The 23,431-nt window shown below is 47.1% G+C and overlaps 1 protein-coding gene across 1 annotated transcript in view; it reads left to right on the forward strand.

The window, feature by feature from the left end:
• The window catches only part of LOC119465013 (endochitinase), a 28,574-nt gene extending 22,330 nt beyond the window's left edge, over positions 1–6,244 (forward strand). The window contains exon 5 of the mRNA XM_037725856.2: positions 4,729–6,244. Within this exon, the coding sequence (XP_037581784.2) occupies positions 4,729–6,244 (1,516 nt within the window). The remainder of the gene's footprint in view (positions 1–4,728) is intronic.
• Positions 6,245–23,431: the final 17,187 nt, after the last annotated feature.

A 23,431-nucleotide genomic window follows, 5' to 3' on the forward strand; every position in this document is an offset into this window, starting at 1 on the left:
ACATAGACGACACTGCTTTGCGAGGTTATTTCCGGTACTTAATGTAGCTTTTTTCTATGTCTTGCTTTTGATTAAGTGAGTGTGACGCCTGCGTTCATCACAGGGCTCGACTTCACGAGCGGGGGCTGACTACATTGTTGCAGTGTCGTATACCGCTTTGTACAGAATCTAAGCTTCTTCTTCGATTTTGATGAAAAGCTAGGTATCCCTGTCTTCTGAGTGTAGTATGTGAAAATAACTCTGTTAGCCTTCAAAAATTTCGAGAATCCAACTTACAATAAACAAAGTCAATCAATGATTTACAAACCAGCGTCCTGCAGTGAAGGGTCTGCAATCTCATCGACGATGGATATTCGAAACTCTGAAAAGCTAAAAATCATTTATGAAGCCACATCCCCTCAATTATAAAAATAAAAATAAACAATATTTTGCAAGTTTCTAGCTCTTTTGGAAGGGGAGTTGTGTGAAAGTGTCATAAAGCCATGGCCATTTTTATATGCGGGAAGTAATTTAGGCGTCCGTTTTGAGTCGTTTCTGGGGCTGGTTCTCGCGTGCCATTTCGAGAATAAATTTGTCATGAAATGAAGTGTTTTTGGTATTGTCTATCATTCGCCTTTAACCAGCGGCCCTAAGCTATAGAAGAACATGTATTTCGACACATTGAAGACACACTTACCTGTACCGACAAGTCTGTTCGGGTGAATCCTTCGCGTGAACATAGGTATATCATAACAAGGCCGGTGCACATTCCCTGAGCGAGACTATCTTCTTGAAACACACGTTGTTTGACAATTGTCTCCAGTTAGTAAAAATCGGAGACATTAGGCATAACTTTATTATAAACTGCGTAAAATTTGTAGCAGTGGTGTATGTCAGAAATCGTCGTAATTTACAATAATTACTTTATTTGGTGCATTGTAACTTCACAATAACGTCGTCTGATTCTATGATGGTATGATATATATAACCGAAATGGCATGGTCTGCTTCAAGAGCGACAAGTAAAGAGCTAGGTCAGTTGCTTTGGAGTATAAAACATTGAAATACGAAACGAAGTTAGGACTAAACAATCAATAAGGCAAAGTCCGCCCGTGTAGCAAAAAAGAAAGCCAGCAATATTAAACGTCTCCAAGCGTTAAGTTGTTTTGCTCCATTATATGTTTGCCCATTTTATTTAAGAAGTCGCCCAACGCTCATTATGATCAGAACCTTTGCTTTAAATCCAACTTATATGCCCGCCAATCGGTTGAGTAGTCACCCATTGAGACGACTGCTGTTTTTCACATTCATTTGAATGGCTATGCAAGACTTGACGCGCAGCCAAGGCTTCCTCTTATGGTTGTAATTACTCCTTTAGGAATTTAGCTTTCACCCCGTCATGAAATTTTATCGCTGCTAGCATTGCAATGACCCTCAAGCGGCGATAGCGAGCGGGCCGCCTGCCATTGCCGTAACGCTGCGTGCAGTTTAACATCCGATACTTTCGTTTGCGGACAGCAGCGGTCGCCTCCGCGCTGTGCAGAAGGCAACTTTTAGCAGCGGAGCTGTTTAAGCCGGCTGCAAGTCCCAAACGCGCCGGAAAAAAACATCGCTGAGCGATGAGTCACCTGGGTTGCCTAACAACCACCTCGCGGAGCGGCGTGTGCTCCGCCTCCACTCCGTGCCTTGCACATGTTGCCTTGACATAGGACGGTAAAGAGAGGGAAGGAGTGCATGCGCGCGGCGCGCGCTATGCTTGGGAGAGAGCAAGAGAAAATGAGAGCGAGAAAGAGAGAGAGAGAGAGAAAGACATTGTAGCAGCACCAGCGAGGCAACGCGCAGAGCTGCTGCCGACGCCGTCCGCGTTTCCCTGTTTCCCCGCTAAGGAAAACACCCGTCAATCAGGTTTAGGTGCACGTTTAAGAACCCCAGGTGGTCAAACTTTTCCGGAGTCCCCCACTACGGCGTGCCTCATAATGAGATCGTGGTTTTGGCACGTAAAACCCCATAATTTAATTTAAAGTTTTACTTCGACGCTGCTTTCGAGTATTCAGTGTTATGACTACCATGACAGCACCATTTCAACAGCTTTGTAATTGTTTTATTGTAAGACGAAATCACTTGAGTTATTTCTTGTTGGGCAAGTTTGTGAAACGCGGCAAAGGTAACGTAAGGGAAAGGATAGGGCAGTGGTTAAATTTTCTTGGTGGCCCTGTTGTTCCAGACAAGGTTGCGTCGAATTTGAAGAGTGGTAGTTTAGTCAGGAACCGAGAATTCGGATTCATGAGTTTCTGGCGAAAACTTAACGCATGCATTTGCATTAAAAAGTATATATAACTACTGTTTTGATTAAAACGACATCAGTCATACGAGTCCTAGCAAGTGAAATAGTCTTCACACGTGCTCGAGAGCGCAACCCTGCCTCACTGCGTACCGGTTACTAAAAACTTTGTACCGTGAATTACCAGGTACAAATAGCGGCCAGCATGGAAGTGCGCATAGATGTTCTAGTTCATTGCGTCAGATTCCTAAATTATTGGTTTATCGCCCTGAAAGTGTACATTGCATTATGAGGGATGCTTTAGTGGAGGTACCTGATTATGTCTGTATGACGAAAGGGAAAAATTGTCGTTCACCGGAATGTAGCACGAAGCTACAAAGGAAACCCTCACGGGTTTCTCAGACAAGGAAGAATTTTTCTTCAACTGCGAAACGTTGTTTCTGTGAAACCCGTATGGGTTTCCTTTGTAGCCTCGTGCTACATTCGGGTGCATGACAATTTTTCCCTTTCATGATACTCCCTCCACCTTGCGGGATTTCGCAGAACTAATTTGCCATATGTCTGTATACCTTGGCTTCTTTGAAGTGAACCCAACGCACCGTAACAACGTGCTCGTTCGAGTTGGTTCGTACATCTTGTGAAACAGCAGTCTTTGAATAGTGCGAAACATTATAATAAAGTGCTACCTATAAAACGAAGGCTTTATTTACAAAAAAATGCGTGAAAAGCCATGAGTGTAATGTCATCCGGGGAGTTAGTTCATTTGTTTTTTAGATAGGGAGAGAGACGGAGAGCTGACGCATGCATCCCCGTGTGTCAGGATGCTAAAAGTTCAAAAATCTCGTGCGCACGCTATTTGGGGTATTTTTTTAACTATTCTGCGCTTATCAAAGGTCAGGGTGCAACCATACCTTCGACAATGGCTGGCCAGATGACTCTACTGGGAGCCCTTAAATGAATCCGCATGTTCACGTAGGCCATCGTTGATACACTTTCACGTTTGCCCAATGTAACAGCGATTGCAAGCGAACGGGATTTGATATCGACCAGCGTCCGACACTCCCGACCCCGCTTGGGCCATAGTTTTGGCTCGCAGTAATTTTAATACAATTTGTAATTATATTTGTAATATAAAAATAAATACCAAGAATTTGAAAGACCACTCGTCTTTGATTCTCCGAACTTGAAAAAAGTATCGTGTTAAAGATTTGTAGTGCTTCACTTTTAGGATTTAGTAGAAGACTTTCTTGGGCGAATTTGTTCGTAATTGAGAAGAAAAAAAATCGGGGTAGCTTGCACTAGTGGCGCAAGGCAAAAGACACAGCGCAGCTGATCGGTTTCTAGCTGGTCATGGCTATACGAAGTGATGCTAAGTAATGCGAGGTAATGCCAAGTGATGCTAAGTTATACGAAGTGTATAAGCATTTCCTCGTGGTCCGTGGCATCGGGCTCACAGTCCGAGCTCACGTAGGGTAAGTGGGGCGAAAACTATGAACAGTGTACGGGCGGCGCGCAGCAGACGAAACGCCGGGATGACGTCACGGCGCTTGCGCAGTAGCGCGCAGCTGGTGTTTCTCTTCTCTCTCTCGCTCTCATTTTCTCTTTCTCTCTCCAGAGCATACCGCGCGAAGCGCGCACTCTCTCTCTCTCCCTCATTTTCTCTTTCTCTCTCCCGAGCATACCACGCGACGCTCCGCGAGGTGGTTGCTATGCAGTGCAGTGGCAGGCAGCTGCAGCGTCGCTGGTTGCCATGGCTACAGCGCGGCTGGCTTTTCGTGAAACGCGCACGTTTTACGGCTGGCCTTAACAGCTTCGCTGTTAAAACAGCAGCCCGGAAGAAACAAGGACAAGACGCGTACACAGGACTGGCGCTTTTATGAGCAGCTCGAAATATCTGTAGTTGTGCGCTCTAATACTCTAGCTACAAGTGAAGTTTTGTGAAAAGGAGACAGCGTTTTCTTTCAACACGCACCTATCTTATGTTCCGTTTATACGCGCTGATGACGGGCATTTTCACCCCCCCCCTCCCCCCCCCTTTTTTTTTTTTGCTAAATACAACGCAGACACACAGAACAGGTGAACATACCAGACGCAAAGTCATACAAGTTTTTAATAGGAAGGGTATAACGTCTTTACTAGTTGGTAGGGCACAGTAGAAGATAATGTGACTAAAAGAACGGACTGTTTGTGAAAATTTGGCTATATGCTATTCCCCTCTACTCATTTGGCCGATATATTGTATATACAGGCGCCGTGCTCAGAACCGATCTGTTCTCTTTTTCTTTCTTTTTTTTTTTTGCTTAGCGTTTTCTTTGTGTGTTCTATGTGTCAGCGTTGGATCACTCGCAAAAAAAAAAAAAAAAAAAAAAACTAAAATCATACAGATTACTTCATCACCATGTTCAGCAGAGTACTCGTATATTCGTGACAACTACATCATACTTAAAATTGTCTTCGGTTTTGTTTCAGTCAAGATCCTAAGGCCCCCAAGCACCCAGTTCACAGAGCCAGAACTACTCATAGATATAGAGCCATGACCTCCACTCAAGAAGAAGATGCAAACCAGATGACGACTACTTCCTTGGGAACCTCGACAGAACAGACACGAGATGAACCGAATTTCGAGTCAACGCTTCCAACAGCCAAAGAGGCAACGGTATATACAAGCACGAATTCTGTCTCCGAGGGCGCAACAACTAGCAATACAAGTAGCACAGTTCAAATAAAGACGAGCGCTGCAATGACAAATTTTAGCATGGAGGCCGCCGACCAAACAACGTCATACACGGGAACTACTACAGAAGAGACATTCAGCTTTGATGTTGACAGCAGCCCGTCTTACAACGTCGTCTGCTACTTCAACCACACAAGTTACAAGCGAGACGAACCTATGTCGTTTCATACGGGACACATTCCCGTACCTTATTGCAGCCACATAATTTACGCTTCGGTCGGAGTCAGCGACGATTTCGAGCTCGTAGCGAAAGATCCCCTGTTTGACGTCGAGCGAGGTGGCTTCGCTAAGTTTGCGAGGCTGAAGAGCCGCTACCGACATGTCACCGTGATGGCGGCGATCGGCGAAGACATTAGCGACTCGAATGCCTTCCACCGGATGTCGAAGCACAAGCCGGACGTCGTGACCTTTGCACGGCACGTGGCGTCATGGCTCCGCCAGTACGAATATGACGGCGTCGTCCTGCAGTGGAAGATGCCCGTGCAGCGCCAAGACGACAATAGCGGCAGGGCCTCGTGGTTCAGGAAGAAGGTGCTTGTCGTCGCTACCGCCCTTCGCGACTCCTTGGGCGCCAAGGCGGAGCTGTTCGTCGCCGTTCCCAACAACGAAGAGCTTCGTCAGGCGTACTTCAACGTAGCCCAACTGGCCCGTCATGTCGATCGGTTCCTCGCCGTCAGCAACTGGGTCTTGCGTGACGTAGAGAACACGAGAAACCAAAGTGGAGCCGACAGAACAGCCAAGGTGACGTCATTTCCGGACCCGCTCAACGACGTGCTCCAGACGCGCCACTCTCTGGTCGGAGCGGGCAACGTGCTGTTGTTCCGGAAGTTCTGCTTCGTCTTTTCGGTCGGCGCCAGGAGCTACACGCTGCTCAGATCGGGTCACCACGACATCCACGCTGCCGCGTCGGGGCCTGGGAAGCCCGGACCGTACACCCGTCAGCCGGGTGTGCTGGCCTACTACGAGTTCTGCAACCAGACGTGGCCCACCGCGGTGAAAGGCACGTTCGCCTCGTACGTGGCACGCGACGACCAGTGGGTGGGCTACCTGGACGTGAGCAACGTTCAGCGCCTGCTGCGCATGGCGCTCTACAAGCACCGAGCAGCCTGTCTTGGCATCTGGGATGTGTCACTGGACGACTTTCGCGGGGTCTGCGGCGATGCGTTCCCCTACGTCAAGGCCATCTCGGGATGGCACGACAGAGAATGGAAGCGTCGTCATCGTGAATTAGGCTCCCTCCCTAATAAATGATGCCCAGCTATGCATATCTGACGCTAATTCTGTGCAAGGGTGCAAGGAAGTCTCGAGATGCAATGGATGAAAATGGCAGCTTAAGGAGAAGCCTAAGCTCGTTGGCTCTTCCTAAGTACATGGTAACGGGGAAATCGTTGTCTTGGCAATCACTACAGCGAATTCGATGGCGTTTATCACACTTAAAAAAAGCAAATTATAGGGGCTGTATCAAATGTATTTCTGACTTATTCCGTTGGTCTTTTACATTTTGCAAAAATTGTTGAATATCGCAAAACTGAAACAAAACGAGCTCATGTATCAAGCTTACAAATCGGTGTCTCAGGAATACGTCTAAAATAGAAAGTATTGAAATATACACCGCTGGGAAGTATATCATTACTCGTGACTACAACTTTTGCAAACCCTTCGTAAACTATGTATAATTTCGCATAAGCTGTACATTTATATAGAAAATTTGACGGCCTTAGATTCCCTAAACACGCAGTTTCCTTAACTGCGATATCTCGATTTCAGTTTATTAGTATTCTTATCCAGTAAGGTTTGGGCCAGATGTTAACCGATTTAAAAACCACCTGTTTCGATTGCTGCAACTTACTAGTTGTCGAGAATTTGTAAAAAAAAGTTTCTGTGGCTTAGCTCGGCTATGCCAGGATATACGTAGCGTTAGCAAAGGTTCAGCTGATTATTCTTAGCTTTCCTGGTTGTCTAGATTGTCAAGGATTAGCTTGATTGTCATGCTTACTGCTGCTCCAATGACACACACGCGGTATACGTATTATGTGGCACATGTATATTGCCTTCTTCTGTTCATTCCTCCTACGCTCAACCGCTAATTGCCAGGAAACTACTTCGGGATCGGATGAGTCAAGCTTCTCCGTTCTTCTGCGCTGTTGAGCAGCATTTGCGCTCTCCTTCTCCATGGCTATACCACACTGGCAAACGCCAGTCAGAAGCGCAGCGGCTCCAGCGCAGTGTCAGACGGCGACTGCACAGCGAGCGCGCGCCGGCGCCACTGCGTCTACCACGGCTACGACGTCACTCCTCTGGAATGCGCAGACCGGCGGCGGTGAGTCGCGCCCGGCGGCGGCGGAGTGCGCGAGAGGTGCCGGCTCCGGTGGCTCCGGTGCGCAAGCCGCGTGACATCACTGATCCTTGCGCATGCGCAGCACGGCTCTTGATGTGCCGCGCGAAGCGGGCTTGGCTAGGCCAGTGTAGCTAACGCTACAAAAAAGTGGCTAGCTTGCACCAGTGATGCAAGGCTGGAGCAAGCAGTGGAGCTGGTGATCGACCTAGCTTCTTCCAGGTTTTACTAGGCTTAGCTAAGTTTTATTGCGATAGCAATTATATGGACACTCAAAAGCAGATTTCTGCCGTCGGCGTCGCAGTCGCCGTCGCCGTCGCCGTGAGGTTCCGTATGACGTCATTTGGAGAAGAAATTGTCGCCGCGCGCCGAACGCTGTATGTGCGAGTGAAAGGGCGCGAGGGGCGCGTCTTTCACGGGGAGTGAACGCACGGCGGATGATAAGTGGTTCTTGAGGGAAAAGGAAAGGTTGGCGCTATCTTCTGCAGCCCTTGAGGGAGCACGGCTCAGCGCCAGACGGCGGAGAACAAACGCGCGTTCTGCGCCGTGCTCGCTAAGGGCTGCAGAAGTAGGCGTCTCTGTTCTCCTTCACAATCACCATGTATGTAGAGCAAACGCGCCTTCTTCCGACGAGCGAGAGGCCGTGGGGAAGGGGAGGGAAGGGAGGCGACGTTTAGCTGCGGCACCAAGTGCCTATTTATATCACAGGCTCCGGCAACAGTCACCAACGCCGCACGCATTTTGAGCGAACGCGGGCAAAACGCCGATGGCGTCGACAACAGTTCTGCGTGTTGGCGATGCTGCTGCATGTCCAAGTTTATACAGCTGATAAAGCTAATATCATTACTCCGTATAGCTCTCTACAAGTTTGCTATCGCAATTGACGCTTCGCCTTTCAGGTGAAACTGCGACAACTTTTTCTAGGAAATGCTAAGTGGTGCTAGGCACGATATTCCGAATCGGCTCCCCGCCGACGCGCAGATTCTCGCTTCGCCGCGCGACGCGCTTCAACATGAGCGGCTTCTTCGGGTGTCCGGATCTTTGCTGGTCCGATGTCAAGCTTACATGTACCTGCCACATAGTCTACGAGAGTTCTGCCGCCGACGCGGCGGCTCCGAGCTTTCTCTCCCCGGTGAGGGCACAGACAAGCTGCGCCTCCACACTTGCCGGGGCGTGGCTGGTCGAAACCTGCCGAGCCGCCGCCAGGGGCGACTGCTGCAGTCACGGAAACCGCGCGCGTTCGGCGCGAACGCGCGGAAACAGGGAAACGCGGACGGCGTCGGCAGCAGCTCTGCGCGTTGCCTCGTTGGTGCTGCTACAATTTCTTTCTCGCTCTTTCTAGCTCCCGAGCATAGGGCGCGCCGCGTGCACGCTATTCCTCCATCTTCTTAACGCCCACGTCAAGGCAAGATGTGCACGGCACGGAGAGGAAGCGAAGCACACGCCGCTCCGTGATGTGGTTTGCTAGGCAACGCGCGGTGACATCATCGTTAAGCGAGGTTTTTGCACACGCTCCACGGACTGACTGTCGGCTGAAACATATCCGCTGTTAAAATATTCAGGCTTCAAATCAAAATTGTGCTTCAATGTCTCGCTAGAATTTGGCTGTTTCTGTCAAATGCAGCAAATTCCATTCAAATCGTTCCCTTAGTGCTTCCTTTTAAAATGGTCACTAAGCTAATAACGCGGCGAAGTCGTAAAGATGTCGGTGTATCAGATTAGGTAAACCGGTAGAAGGTAGAAAAAGGTAGAAGACTGCCCCTACAGAAAGAACTGCGTCTTTCCAAGTCTAACTGCGTCCGGTCCATATTCGGTGCTGCGAGTAGATGCATTCCTACGTTCTCGAGTAGAAAAGTGCATAAATCATCACACTATGAGAATATTTACTGAAGTTTCGATGTCAGTTTTCCAATAATTTTGAATGCGCCATTCTCAAATACATCCTCACGTACTGCCCTTGCAAATGGCGAAAAAAGTGCTGCAAAAATGCGGTGACGTAAATGCGGCAGCAAGATTTTCTTGCTATGGCAAATCAGTTTGCAGCTTAGTCGGGAAGAGTTCAGAGCAATGTGAAATACTGAGCGTTATGCTATAGGACAACAGAATGCTGTAGTATAACTTTAAAGCAGTGGTAGCAAATAAAATATTTTCAGGCATCTTCGAGGACGCTTGTTTCGTGTGCCAATCGTGGACTCTGGCAGCAGCGGCGACGGCGGGAGGACGACTAGTAATCAGCTCTTCTGCTATTTTGCTGTGTCCGGCGCTGGCTCTATTTCACTGCTGACGTGATGACGTTGATGATTTATTGGCATTCCCTTTGAAACGGAGCGGTGACAACGCTGAGCGTGCCATATATCCGTGCCTTTTGCAAGCTTCAACCTGTGGTTGCTGCTATTTCCTATATCTTGAGGGGCGGTACCTTCTGCTTCGCTGTTTTTCGCTCTGGCAGCAGCGGCGACGGCGGGAGGACGACTACTAATCAGCTCTTCTGCTATTTTGCAGGTTGGTTGCAATACTTCATTTATACAAGAGTGCGCACTACTGGGAGTCGACCCGCCGTGGTGGCTTAGCGACTATGTTGGGCTCAAATCCCAGCCGCGGCAGCCGCATTTCGAGGGAGGCCAAATGCAAAAACGCCCGTGTTTCGTGTATTGGCGGCACGTTAAAGATCCCCTGGTAGTCAAAATTAATCCGGAGTCCCCCACTACGGCGTGCCTCGTAATGAAATCGTAGTTCTGGCACGCAGAACCCCAGATTTAATCAATTCAGTTGGGGTCGTTGCGGTTGCTCCTAAGAGTGCCGTTTTATTGCGATAGCAATTATATGGACACTTCAACCGGATTTCTGCCGTCGGCGTCGCCGTCGCCGTGAGGTTCCCTATAGATAAAATCTTCGCCGCGCGCCGTATGCCCGAGCGGAAGCGTGCGGGGACGCGCGCTATCACGGAAAGCGAACGCACTCAATCACCCACGCGCAAGCAAGGAAGCGGGAAGCCAGCGCCGGAGAGAGCGCGGGGGGGGGGGGGGGGGGCGCACTTCTACTCTGCCAACAACCGCGCTCGTCACTCGCTCGCCCGCACAGTCTCTTATCTCCACACGGCTCTGACCTTAATGCGCCGTGCATTCGCCGCTCAGTTTCCGTTGAAGCGATAGACCGCACGTACCTTCGCCCGCTGCGCGGCGTATGCGCTCGCTGCCAGCGTTTTGACAGTCGTTGGCTGCAGTCATGCAGTGTGATCTATTCATGTTTGTTTGTGCGCGCTCACACCACGCTTGTTCATTCAGTTAGTAATAGTCGGGCCACATTTTCCAACGCACGCTACACATGCAATGCTGCCCAGATCGGCAGTGCAGCGCTACAGGTGTGTCCCTTCGCACGCGCTGCCCACGGGAAGCGCTTCTCATCAACACCACCGTTTCACACGCGCCTTCTCGTGGTCATCGAGTCTCTCTTCATGTCGGTATACTTACGCCGCAGCACACCTGCTTACTTAATCAGCTCATGTTTACTACAATTCATATTGCTACCAAAGCCGCTCACCTTACTTCGTATGACATTGCTGTGTTGCTATCGCATTCATTGCTTCGCCCTTAGGGCGAAACTGTGACATTTTTTAGTGTTAATCTTTTTTCGCAGAGTAATTGCCATTTCTGTTGAACCATGGTCATGACTATGACTTCTACCATAATTCTTTAGTGTTTCCATCACTTAGTACCGACGTCCGAACCTATTTCAGTGGTTTTTGAGTGTTAATCGTTTCTCGCTGGGTCACTGACATTTTAGGCGGCGGTTTCATAACCAACATGACACCCACGTCATGACATTCATGTCATGACCTTTTATTTATGTTCGTCATACACTCTTGTCATACTATGCCGAATTTGGTATACCTACCAAGTTAACAAAACGACCATGAGAGCACCAAGATGTAGGTGGCTGTTTCATGACCTACATGACAGGCATATCATGATATTCATGTCATGACCTTTAATTTATGTTTGTCATACACTCTTGTCATACTATGCCAATTTTGGTACATACCAAGTTAACGAAACGACCATGAGAGCACCAAGACGCAGGCGGATAGATACACAGATGCTGTCAAAGTGGCAAATGTTCGCAAAGAAATGCTTCGTATTTAATATATGAATAATAAGATCATACCCCTAAATTTTGTTTAAAATACACGTTGGAAGGAACACATGCTTAACATAAATACTGCGCACGTTATGATTTGTATGTTTCTCTTGTTCTTAGTGGTTGCTTTAACGCGACAGTGTTAAGCGCCCCGTGTCGCAGAAAATCAGGCGTCGGCGTCGTTGTCGGGGTCGCCGCTGGCGTAAGCATCGGCATACGTGCGAACAAATTCGGCCAGAACCACCCCGACCACACAGGCCCTCCGCGTGGCGCAAGGCGTTAGTGAACAAAAATTGAATTTCTAAAAGTAAAATCCGTCAGCACAATCGTAATGTATGACTTATCTACAACCTACAGACATGATAGCGTCGGAGTGTAATTTGAATGTACGAGAAAACATAATTCTGTGATAAGGAAACTCAAACACAAACATTTTTTTCCAGCATTTGTACCATAACAACAATGGCGCGCTCTGGTAGGTTACTTGCGAAAACCACATCCAGATGGCGCTCGCCTACTCAGCAGCGCAAAATGGTAGCGGCGCGCAGAGGCGAAGGTGAAGAAAAATAAAAGCTGCAGTTGCCGGGAAGCCTGACAAGCATTGAGGGATCTTTGAATGCTAAAGCGTCCTCCAGATTTTGGACACGCGCGTACCTCGGGGCAACAACAAACAATTAATAAAATAATAAAAAAGGACCTAGGGCCTTCACATTTTGACACAAGACGGCTTATATTGCCCCTGTAAAGATGTCTTCCCAGTACTGCATTTGTATTTAAAAGTGAAGCCGGCTTTAAGGGGATCGGTGTAAGCTTGGTCTTTGTAAGCAGGCTTTCCCACGCTCTCTGTTGCAGTGAAGCCTACTCATAAAGAAGAATGCGATGCGAACGGTCCCCGATAACGCTATCGGGTTCCACTCTTAAAGGCGAAGCTTAAGCGTCCTCTAATTTTTTTACGTTTTTTTACGGTTCCAGATGTGCTTAAACCACGCCCGTGTTTTTGCAACTTTATTCAAAGGTTGGATTATATTTTGCTATTTTGCAAAGGTTGGATTATATTTTGTTATTGACTCTAACCTAAAGTTCCGTGACCATATCTTGTCTGTTATTAGAAAAACCGCACCAGGACTTCGGGCACTAATTCGCGCTCGAGCTTTTTTTGATATCACAACACTTGTCACTTTATATTATGCATTTATTCACAGTCATATCAATTATTGTATTGAGTCCTGGGGCAGCACTTATAATATCCATCTATCACCTCTCCTAACCCTTCAAAAGCAAGCTATTCGTATTATTTCTTTGCACCTCGACAATCTCACTCACTCACGTTCTTTCTTAACAATCGCGTACTACCTTATCCCATATCCTATTACTATAATCTTGGTCTATTATTTTACAAAGTGTTTCAATGCGCTATCATCTAGCCTCAATATATTCATTCATCTGTATTAGGGTGTCGTTAATTCTAACTGCACCCCGTTTTTTACGGCAATCTACTTTTGTAACGGCAATCTACTTTTGCCTAAGGTACGCACTAACTATGGAAAACAAACTATTCTTTTTTCTGCTATATCCCTCGGAACTCCCTGCCTACTGACTTAAAACAATGTAACTCCCTTTCCAAATTTAAATCTGACTTAAAGGACTACCTATTTGATAAAAAAATAACTGTTCTAATTAACATGCTACTGCCTTTTAATGTATTGGTCACTTTTTCAAATTTATTGTGCTGACATGTTATACCATGGTATTATTATCTTTTCTTTTTTTGTTGTTATGTTGTTGCCGGTTTTCTTTTGTATTTTTGTACAGCTTTCATTTTGTAACTTGGTTTTTTTAGTATATGATTATGCATGATATTACTGTAATTATATTGTCTTTAATGTGCTTGTTAATTTTTCACCTATGCAGTGTTAGTTTCGTTTCATTACTCGATATTTAATTCATCGTAAGGGGTCCCGCCTGCAGTTTTTACTTTGGGACCCCTTCCTGTATACTAGTCTATGTACTAATTTACTTATCAATAAAAATGAATTGAATTGAATTGTCTGTGCATACATGCATGTATGTGTATGTGCATTCATTCATAAGTGCCGTGTGCCGAAGTCTGAGGGGTGTTAAGCAGTTACTCTGTACACCGCTTGCTCTTTGTATGCATGTGGGCTTTAATATGGTTTGCTTTTACTGGTCAATGTTAACGAACTTTTGCTTAAAGAAGTTTGTTTTGCATGTATTCATGACCAGTCTCTATTAACCTCAATATCAGTGCGATGTATATATCAGCCCGGCGACACTAAATTCACTTGTAGTATAGACCGGTGCGATCAACCTTTAATATTTATGCATATAAACACGCAACCAGCCTGCTAATGGAAACTTCGCACCGTACTGATGCATATGTTATGCAGATTGAGGAATATAATTTCATTAGTGTTAACAGGGAGAAAAGAAGAGGAGGTGGCGTCTGCCTATACGTTAAGGATGGGATCAGTTACGAGTGTCTCACCGATTGGTCACATGTTCAACGGACATCGAAATGTAGACCAGGTCTTTCAATACCAAGCACGTTACTTTATCAAAAAGAATTAATCCTAAAACATATGCACGCAAAAAGAATAACTTTAGGAATATACGTATATTTTTCCAAGGCCTTCGGTACACCGAACCATGGAAAGTTATTGCAAAAAATTAAATTGCTAAGGAATTCATGGTCTTGTGTTAGAATTAATTGAAAGTTACTTGACCGGTCGATACGAAAGTGTGTCTATAAAGAAAGAACTGTCAGAGCTAGAAAAAATTAGATATGGCGTACCTCAGGGCAGCATACTCGGTCCACTTCTGTTTATAATGCTTAGAAATTATAGTGTAAGGACAATACATTGTAAGGAGAATTATATTGTCAGTGCAATACGTAATTTATGCAGACGATACGAGCTTATTTTTTCAGGAATGAACGTTGATACGATCATAGCATCGGAAAATGACACATTAAACAGACTACACACTTGGAAAGTAAATAATCCACTATTATAAACAAAACTAAACTTTGCTAAAGCAAAAGCTGTGCTTTTCTGGGCCAAATCAGCATCATGTAGTATGTTTAACTCCTTATGTTTAAATACTGTCACAATAGAAGATTCGTCGTCTGCAAAGACGCTGGGTGCTGTGTTTCACGAGTACATGTCCTAGGAATGCCATACAGACCACATAACAATTAAACTTAGCAATACTTAGCAAACTACTAGCCTTACTTCGTATAGTTGTCTACTAATCTGCTATCGCAATCGATGCTTCGCCTTTCGGGTGAAACTGCGCCTTTTTTCTTCTTTTCTCGGACTGCTCACGACTCACGGACCGCTGGTGTTCAAAGAGGTCAGGCAACCTCTCTATCTGCCTTTTGAACGTCGCTATTGGAAATGACAAATAAAACTTCAGCGTACTAGAAGTTATAGCTTGAGTGATAATGTGAACAAACATTAGGAAGGACTCGGAAGCAATATTTTTTCTAACTTGTTTGGGAAGTACCTAGCCTATGCAGTGTGGTCCTGTACAAAGGGTTGGGTGCCAGAGACCGCATTTCATCTCTTTTGACTGGTTGCCCGCATGATCTCGTTTTGTTCTCGCAACAATGCGCGGAGGTTCTCGTTTGAGCGCCCGGATGATCTCGCTTGTGTGCGCGGATGTTCTCGTTTGAGTGCCCGGTTGGCTCAAGGTCACTTGAAGGTCGCCGACATCGGGAGCCAAAAGCATTTCATGCTTCACAGTGTGCTACGGACCCTTCACTCCCGCGATGGCTGAACGAGTGCACGCAGCGTCATATTTCTGTGCAGTTAACTAGCACAAAACCTTATGCTCGCACCGTTCACTTGAACTTCATGTGGATGCCTGTCTGCAGTCTGTACTGGTGGATGGCGCCCACCGTTTAAATCATAGGCTTAGCTTCGCGCCATTGGTGCCGTTCATTTCGAGAGATGTAAGCGAGGGAGAGCACGCGACGCTGTCTTGTGTCGTTTCGCGCCGCTGGCGCCGTTCACAGGCGCACACCTTGTCAGCGCGCCATGAGGTGCTTCCATTAGTTGAAGCGTGTGCTTCCACTAATTAAAGAGGACAGTTTGGTCACGGTGACACGAAGCTCGGTTCTCTTGAACATGACTAGATGGTATTTCCCTCCGCGCATTACGGGAGGAGAAAGAAAGTTCCCCATAATGGGTGTGAGCCATTCATAAAGGCAAACCCACCAACAAACTAACTGATTGTGACCACAGTATCGTGAGAGAAAGAAACAATTTATTTTGATGGGGCACGGGGACGGCTGGTGGGTGGAGCCCTCAGTCCAGGGCCCCAACGGGGGTGGCAGCACTGCGGGCTCTGGCGATCAGCTTTCTCTGATCCTCCAATACCAAGCTGGCCAGCACCATCTCCTACTGCTCGTGCGTTCCGTTTTGGTTGGGGGGAGGGGCGTTGTAGTAAACAACTTTATTGAGGTCCTGAGAAGCTAGTTATTAGGGATTTCTTCGGCCCGCGATTCACGTCGGACTGCGCGATGGCTAAACGCGAAACGCACCCGCAGCCATCACAAAATTATCAGTAAATTTTTTTGTTCTGATTCACAACACTGAGCAACATGCTGTAAACGACTTACCGCTGCGCTGGCGCTCTACGAACAAAGAAATCAATTTTGCCGTCAAAATTTGATTTTTCGAACTGTTCATATAATTGCAGATTTTGCAGCCTTCTCCGTGTCCACAAAATTACTCGGCGATTGTAAATCAGTTCGTAATAGACCCCCAGTGGTTGCGCTACCTTGCGTACGTAGCAGTTTGAGCACCGTCTGAGGTTTCAATGAACCCTTAAAAGCCATAAGCCTGCCTCGTCAGGACCGCATCGAGCAAGACATTCGAAAAAAAAAAACAAGAAAACGTGTGATCCTTACATGAGTAAAAACGGCACATGGAATATCAGATATGAGTGTATACAAATTGCAAACTTCCGATGATAATATGACACGTTGTATAATTTTGAATTTATGTCAGCTAAAATTCGCATGTCCTTCGGGCACCTTTGATGCAAATTTCTGCAATGTAGAGTAATTTAGATCTCCTTGCTCCTGCTTTGATTTTCGCCTCAGGCATGGGCTTCATCTTGCCGCGCATCTCTGTGCCTGCGTCATTGAATGCAACGCTAGTAACTGCTGACGATCAACTCGCGTAGTACGTGTATCGGTTCCTCTTTCTCGGATGTGGCTTAACGCAGTCGTGGTTGCTAATATTGGAAGCAATCATCGGCTTTTCCAGGCTGTTGTATACTGCCTCGCGGCGATTTCCAGCGCCAACGTTTTTTTTTTTTTTTTTTTTTTGCCTGCATGGCGGCTTTATCGTTGCGAGAAATCTCTGCACAAGCTTTTCAATTTTCTTTTCTTCTTTTTTTTTGTTAACCAATATACTGTACTCAGCCGATTATGCTTTTCATATTCTTTTCAAGTCAGTCGATTTGTGCTAGTGGCTCCCCCCGTAGCCGCTACTGAAAAGTCTGGCGGGAGAGTTGCAGCCTTTAGTGGAGGAACTTTATCTCTAATGTGGGCCTTGCTGGAACTCGTTTGAATTAATTAATATATGGAAGACAATAATCAAGGGAGCCACATAGTTTGATGCACGATGAGAGCTACGTTGTTTTCCTTCAAGCGTGTTGGTACGTATATCCAGCTGTCTCTGATGTTTCTTCTTGCTTTCCGTGTGAAATGATGGCAGTATTTACAGCCATGGCTTTCGTACTTAGCCGCAATGGAATAGTATTCCACGCCAAGTCAAACATCTATTTTTCAACCGGGAAGTCACGGTTTATTATAAGGTCTCAGGAGTGGAAGTTCGTGCAGTAGTATAACAGCTAGCCTTAGCACATGGTGGTAAGAGTGGTGAAAACTTTGAAGATAAAGCCTTTCGAACTCTCAGACCCTTTCGAGAACACAGTAAAGGTCACAAAACATTAAGTCAAATATATTTCCACAAAAACAAAGTATATGACACTGCCTCATTAAAATCAGTCGTAAAATGCGCGCGAAGCAAGTGCGTGGACAAAAAATATAGGCGGGAAGCAGTGCTTTAGAAAACCAAAGAAAATTGGGAGTATTCTGTTGAGGCTGACAGAGGGTGAGGCTGTCAGTAGACCTATAAGCCCTGCCATAAAAGCGAATGGCACCAATCTAGCCGGGGCCCCTTTTAGTCCCGCATGTAGCTCGTGAACGATGTGCACCGGGCACAGAGGCAGTGGGAGCATGTCACGTACGCGCAAGACAATGGCCGTAATGTGCGTCACCGCTGCAGAGTTGAGACTAGGAAGCAAACTGTAATGTTCGTTTCACAAAAATCCTGAGACTGTAGCACGATCTTCGAGATCTAAGTCTCAGTCTACACATGTGCTAAAAAGCTCATTGGCATTCATATCATTTCAAATTACGCTATTTCAACATTACAATCTGAAGAATGTAGCTTCTGATGGCCGTGCACTAAAGGTTTCGAGTTTCCCAAAAGTCTTAGCGTAGCAGTTCGGGGCGTTATTAATATGCGACGCATCTTTTAGCAGATTTCGCATATCTCTTGTAGCAGATATTGGGGACAGATTTCTCTGCAATAATGCTATATTTGCTTGGTTGGTCATTTCTTAGCGAAACGGCACAATACACTCTGCGGAATCGGCCATGAATAGGAGATGATAGCAGCTTTATCAGCTGTATAAACTTGGACATGCAGCAGCACCGGCAACACGCAGAATCGACGCCGTCGGCGTTTTGCCCGCGTTCGCTCAAAATGCGTGCGGCGTTGGTGACTGTTAGCCTCTGATATAAATAGGCACTTGGTGCCGCAGCTAAACGTCGCCTCCCTTCCCTCCGCCTCCCCCCCCCCCCCCCCCCCACGGCCTTTCGTGCGTCGGAAGAAACGCTTGCTCTACATATATGGTGATTGTAGAGGAGGAAAGAGACGCCTACTTCTGCAGCCCTTAAGGGAGCACAGAGCAGAACGTGCGTTTGTTCTCCGCCGTGCGTTCACTCCCCGTGAAAGCGCGCGTTCGCGCCCTTTCACTCGCACATACAGCGTTCGGCGCGCGGCGACGATTTCATCTCCATTGACGTCATTTTGCTTTTGAGTGTCCATATAATTGCTATCGCAATAAAATAATTTGGCAAAATTTCATTTTGTAGCAATACTAAAACAAAACTGAAATTCATCCGAATGTCCCAGGCCTAAAGCAAATGGGAGACATTGAAGGGTGATGGATGTTTAATTTAACGCGATATTTCTGAATTGTCTTGAACTTCCGTAAATTTGTCATCGCGCCTTTTCTTGCATGGGACCCTTTTGTACTTGATAACTTTTGTTTCCAACAACAATGCGTGATCAGTTTCTAAAGCTCTATTGTGTTTTTATTGCGATAGCAATTATATGGACACTCAAAAGCAGATTTCTGCCGTCGGCGTCGCCGTCGCCGTCGCCGTGAGGTTCCGTATGACGTCAATGGAGTTGAAATCGTCGCCGCGCGCCGAACGATGTATGTGCGAGTGAAAGGGCGCGAGGGGCGCGCGCTTTCACGGGGAGTGAACGCACGGCGGAGAACAAACGCGCGTTCTGCGCCGCGCTCGCTTAAGGGCTGCAGAAGTAGGCGTCTCTTTCCTCCTTTACAATCACCATATATGTAGAGCAAACGCGCCTTCTTCCTACGCGTGAGAGGCCGTGGGGGAGGGCAGGGGGAGGGAAGGGAGGCGACGTTTAGCTGCGGCACCAAGTGCCTATTTATATCAGAGGCTCCGGCAACAGTCACCAACGCCGCACGCATTTTGAGCGAACGCGGGCAAAACGCCGACGGCGTCGACAACAGTTCTGCGTGTTGCCGGTGCTGCTGCATGTCCAAGTTTATACAGCTGATAAAGCTAATATCATTTACTCCGTATAGCTCTCTACAAATTTGCTATCGCAATTGATGCTTCGTCTTTCAGGTGAAACTGCGACAACTTTTTGGAATATTCTATTACAGAGGGCATTCTAATTGTATATTAACTGCTTTTCAGACCATTACAATGTGGTTATCCCCGTCAACGTAATTGTTTTTAACAGATTCGCTGTTAAAAACAATTACGATATGAGCCATTGCTCCTAGCCCTGCACTGCCGCCAGGATTGGCCCACCTGTATTTTCTGTCGACGTGACGGACGCGAAAAATCCCGGGATCTTAGCCATAGACAACTTCGCTGTAATATTTGTTGCTGCTACTTCGGTGAGCCCACTTACTTCGTCAATGTGCTCTCTATAGCCCTTGAACGTTCTTCAACTGGTGTTTACTATACAGTTTAAGAAATGTAGCACCATGCTTCCCAACTTTTTTTACCTCGAGCAGTTTGAACTACCTGATAATGAATTTTAACATCTGATCGTGTCATCAGTGCAAAGCAAACAAGAAACAAAGGTGCCTTTCCGAATGACGACGTTACTAAGCGATGCCACAACCACTTCGCGGATTAAGACTTCTGCGATCATTTTACATCTCTACCACGGATGCTAATCCGGCTGGCTCGAACTGCTTAGCATGCTGCCAGCGTCAAATGTGATTGGCAGCACCCTAACCAGAGAGAGAGAGAGAGAGCAAATAAACTTTATGCAAAAGAGCACACGAGCCTAGGTAGCTCTCCGCTCTGCAGTGGGTGGTCCCCTCAGTCCAGTAGTCCAGCGGCCTTAGCTGCCCTTCTCGGTCGGTTGACCAGGTTGAGCTGTTCCGTCGAGTCGTAGCTGGACAGCGCTGCCTCCCATTGCCGTGTGGTGGGGTGTGTTATGGGTGTGAGCTGTGGTGTGCTTGCGCAAGACCACACCATGTGGTAAAGAGTTGCGCATTGATCGCAGTGTGGCCATTTATAGGAAGACGGCGCAAGGTGTATGGCGTGGTTGAGACTCAAATTTGGATATGTGTTTGTCTGGAGTTTTCGACATATTACGGCTTCCTCTCGCGTCAGAGCACTATTCTTCGTGAAGGGCGACAGTGTTGTAGGATGTGCGTGTAGGATAATGGTAAGGGCTTGGGATGGAACTGCTCGGTGCGGCCCTCTCGCGGCTCCCTGTGTGCATGCGCTCAGGCGTAGGCGTGTGCCTGCTGATTGCCGTGTAAAGACTCACGCCCCGGAGTCCACGCGGATGTGTATGTATACGGTGGCAGCTGGTGCACTGCACTCAAAATGCAATGCGCGGACCTGCAAATTTTGGCCCTGGTTAAATTCGTGCATGCCGTCTGAGAGTCCGTGAGAACTATGAGGCACTCCCAGAGCGGTCTCGTCGTGATGGCTAACGCTGTTGCTAGTTCCTCTGCCTCCGCAGCGCTCGCTCTTGAAACTGACGACGCATTTATTTCGCTTTCTTGAGTGTCGACTACGCTGGTGACAACGTTTCCAGCAAAAGCGCAGTCGCGATTGGCAGAAACGAACGAGCGAGGATGAAATAAGCGTACACTTCAACTTAAAACCATAGCTTCGTAGTAGAGACCAATGGGAATATAGGATATATATATTTCCTTCAATCATAGCAGTGCTGGCAGGCGTGCGGTGATATTTGAGCTCGCCAGCTTCTTTTTGCCCCTTTTTTCTTTATTTTCTTTATTTTATTTTTGTAAAGCATGTTTCCCATGGCTCTTATCAGCTTGCAAAGGATTCTTTGTCGGTGCTGCAACATTTTTTTTTACTAGTCATATTGGATCTTCTGCAGAGCGAAATATGCTGCTCGCACCCTCGGGCACTGAAGATGGAACTAGGCTCTCAGCGGCGAGGCGCCACCCCTCGCGTCGTTTACTTTCCTCTGTACTTTCGTGCGTGTGTGTCTGTGCGAGTGTGTGCCTAAGCGCGCGTGAATGACACCTTTGTGCACATTGTGCGTATGCGTCTGGGTATAGTTGCGTCCTACTTTCGCTCTTCTGCCAACATTCTGATAGCGCAGAAGGACCGCCTTTACAACGTATAGCCCTATCGTCCCAGCCGTTGGCTCGAGTTGCTCAGCGTGCAGCTGAAAAGCCGCGCTTCTCATCACCGCCATCCTCACTCCTTTTTAGATGCCTTTATATCTTGTTTCAGCCGAAAGCAAAATACATGAAACACCGCTTGCTTTCTTCTGCTCGCATGCAGTGGAAGATGCACGTTGCGAAAGTGCAAATAAAGCAATATTAATCGAAATTACCTCCGCGTAGGCCATAATCGTTCGTGGCTTCAATGTCACGCTTTGTTCATTATGTTTAAACCATGTAGTCTTCCTGGGTTTTTTTCTTTTTTTTTTCGTTCCATGCCGATTCGTAATTGCATTTTCTTGCTCATTGCCTGGCAGCACCAATGGCTTGTATTTATTTATTTATTTATTTATTTATTTATTTATTTATTTATTTATTTATTTATTTATTTATTTATTTATTTATTTATTTATTTATTTATTTATTTATTTCATTGTGGAAAAGGAGAGGTGTTGCGAAGGGGCGGATTACTACAACAGCCGCTTAATGAGCGTGCAATAAAGCGTTTGTACATTTGCCGCAGAGGAGCCGTTCAAATAAAAAAGGCGATTCACGCATATACTTCCATACATGCACAACACAGAGCGACTTATTGACATAAAAAAAAAAAAAAAAACTACAGATCTCACGCACTGTGCGAGTCTTTTATGCGAGGCATTTTGCAGGTACCTGGCTATCCATCGTTGTTTGGGGTTCCACGAAAGAATGTCAGATGGACCAACCTGTTTCTGCTAATTGAGTAGTGTGTGTCGCGAGCATACATGTGGCGACGGCGGTGTGACAACAACCACGTTGTAGACGATCGTAGGACATTCTACGACGATCTTTTGACGTGAGCCTACGACATGACGATTGTTGGGTTCTACATAGGTAGCGGACGAACGTAATCGAGAGAAACACGGATTGTGACGTCATCAGTGACTACGTGTTACACAATCGTACGTATACATATGGCTCTTTCATGTGGTATATATTGAAACAACGATGGCATTTGTACTTCGGTGCAAAAATGTTAACTTGATTACCTTGGGCGCTCATGAAGTCCGTACAAGGTCGTGCAGTTTGTACGTATACCGTAAGCTGCTACGAGGAAATTACTGGGCAAAGCGGACCGGTCCCGGCGATTGTCCAGTCTACACGGCGCCTCAAAGCGCGCCAGGTCACAAAGACGACGACGAAGTGGCACGAGTTGCAGGCACCTAGTGTTTCAAAGAGCTGGCTGGGTCTGCTTTTGAACGCGAGAAGCATGCGTGCGATCGTGGCCTAATGGTTAGAGAACCCGGCTGCTGTGCTCGCCGGCAGAGGTTCGATTCCCACATAGGCGACACATTATTTCATTTTTCTAAAAGCGAGGCGAGACGGGAACCTACTTACCGCTTTCGCCCGCTTTCGGCGGGAGTTTCTCGAGCGGCACTTTGGCTTCGGCTACGACGAAACGTCCACGTTGAAATCGCGAAGTGGAACGCAAGCGCCAATGACGGGCGGATGCTGCTAGCCTGCTAACCACGATGCCGAGCTAACTAGAGATATCAAACGCATGCGACAACGGCGTGCCAGGGAGGCGGCGTTGCGGGCAGAGCAGGCGCGCGTGCTTAGATACCACGCAGAGAACGTCGTCAGTAATGGCGCTGCCAATGGCGCGCGCGCTTGGGTGCGACGTAGAGAACGACGTAACTGACGGCGCAGCCTATGGAGACGTTTAGCAAAATATGGGACGAACGGTTTTTCTTTTCGCCTAGCCATATACAGCTTTCGCTGTAAAAAATTCTCATAGGCCTTATGCGGTATGTGCGAGTGAAAGCGCGCGAGGGACGCGCGCTTTCACGGGGAGCGAATCGCACGGCGTAGAGCAAATGCCACTTCCGTCGCGCGAAAAGCCGTGGGGGGACGGGAGCGAGCGAGCGAGGGAGGGGAGGCGACGTTTAGCTGTGGCACTA

The sequence above is a fragment of the Dermacentor silvarum genome, chromosome 9, assembly GCF_013339745.2.
Source record: "Dermacentor silvarum isolate Dsil-2018 chromosome 9, BIME_Dsil_1.4, whole genome shotgun sequence".
Lineage (NCBI taxonomy): Eukaryota > Metazoa > Arthropoda > Arachnida > Ixodida > Ixodidae > Dermacentor > Dermacentor silvarum.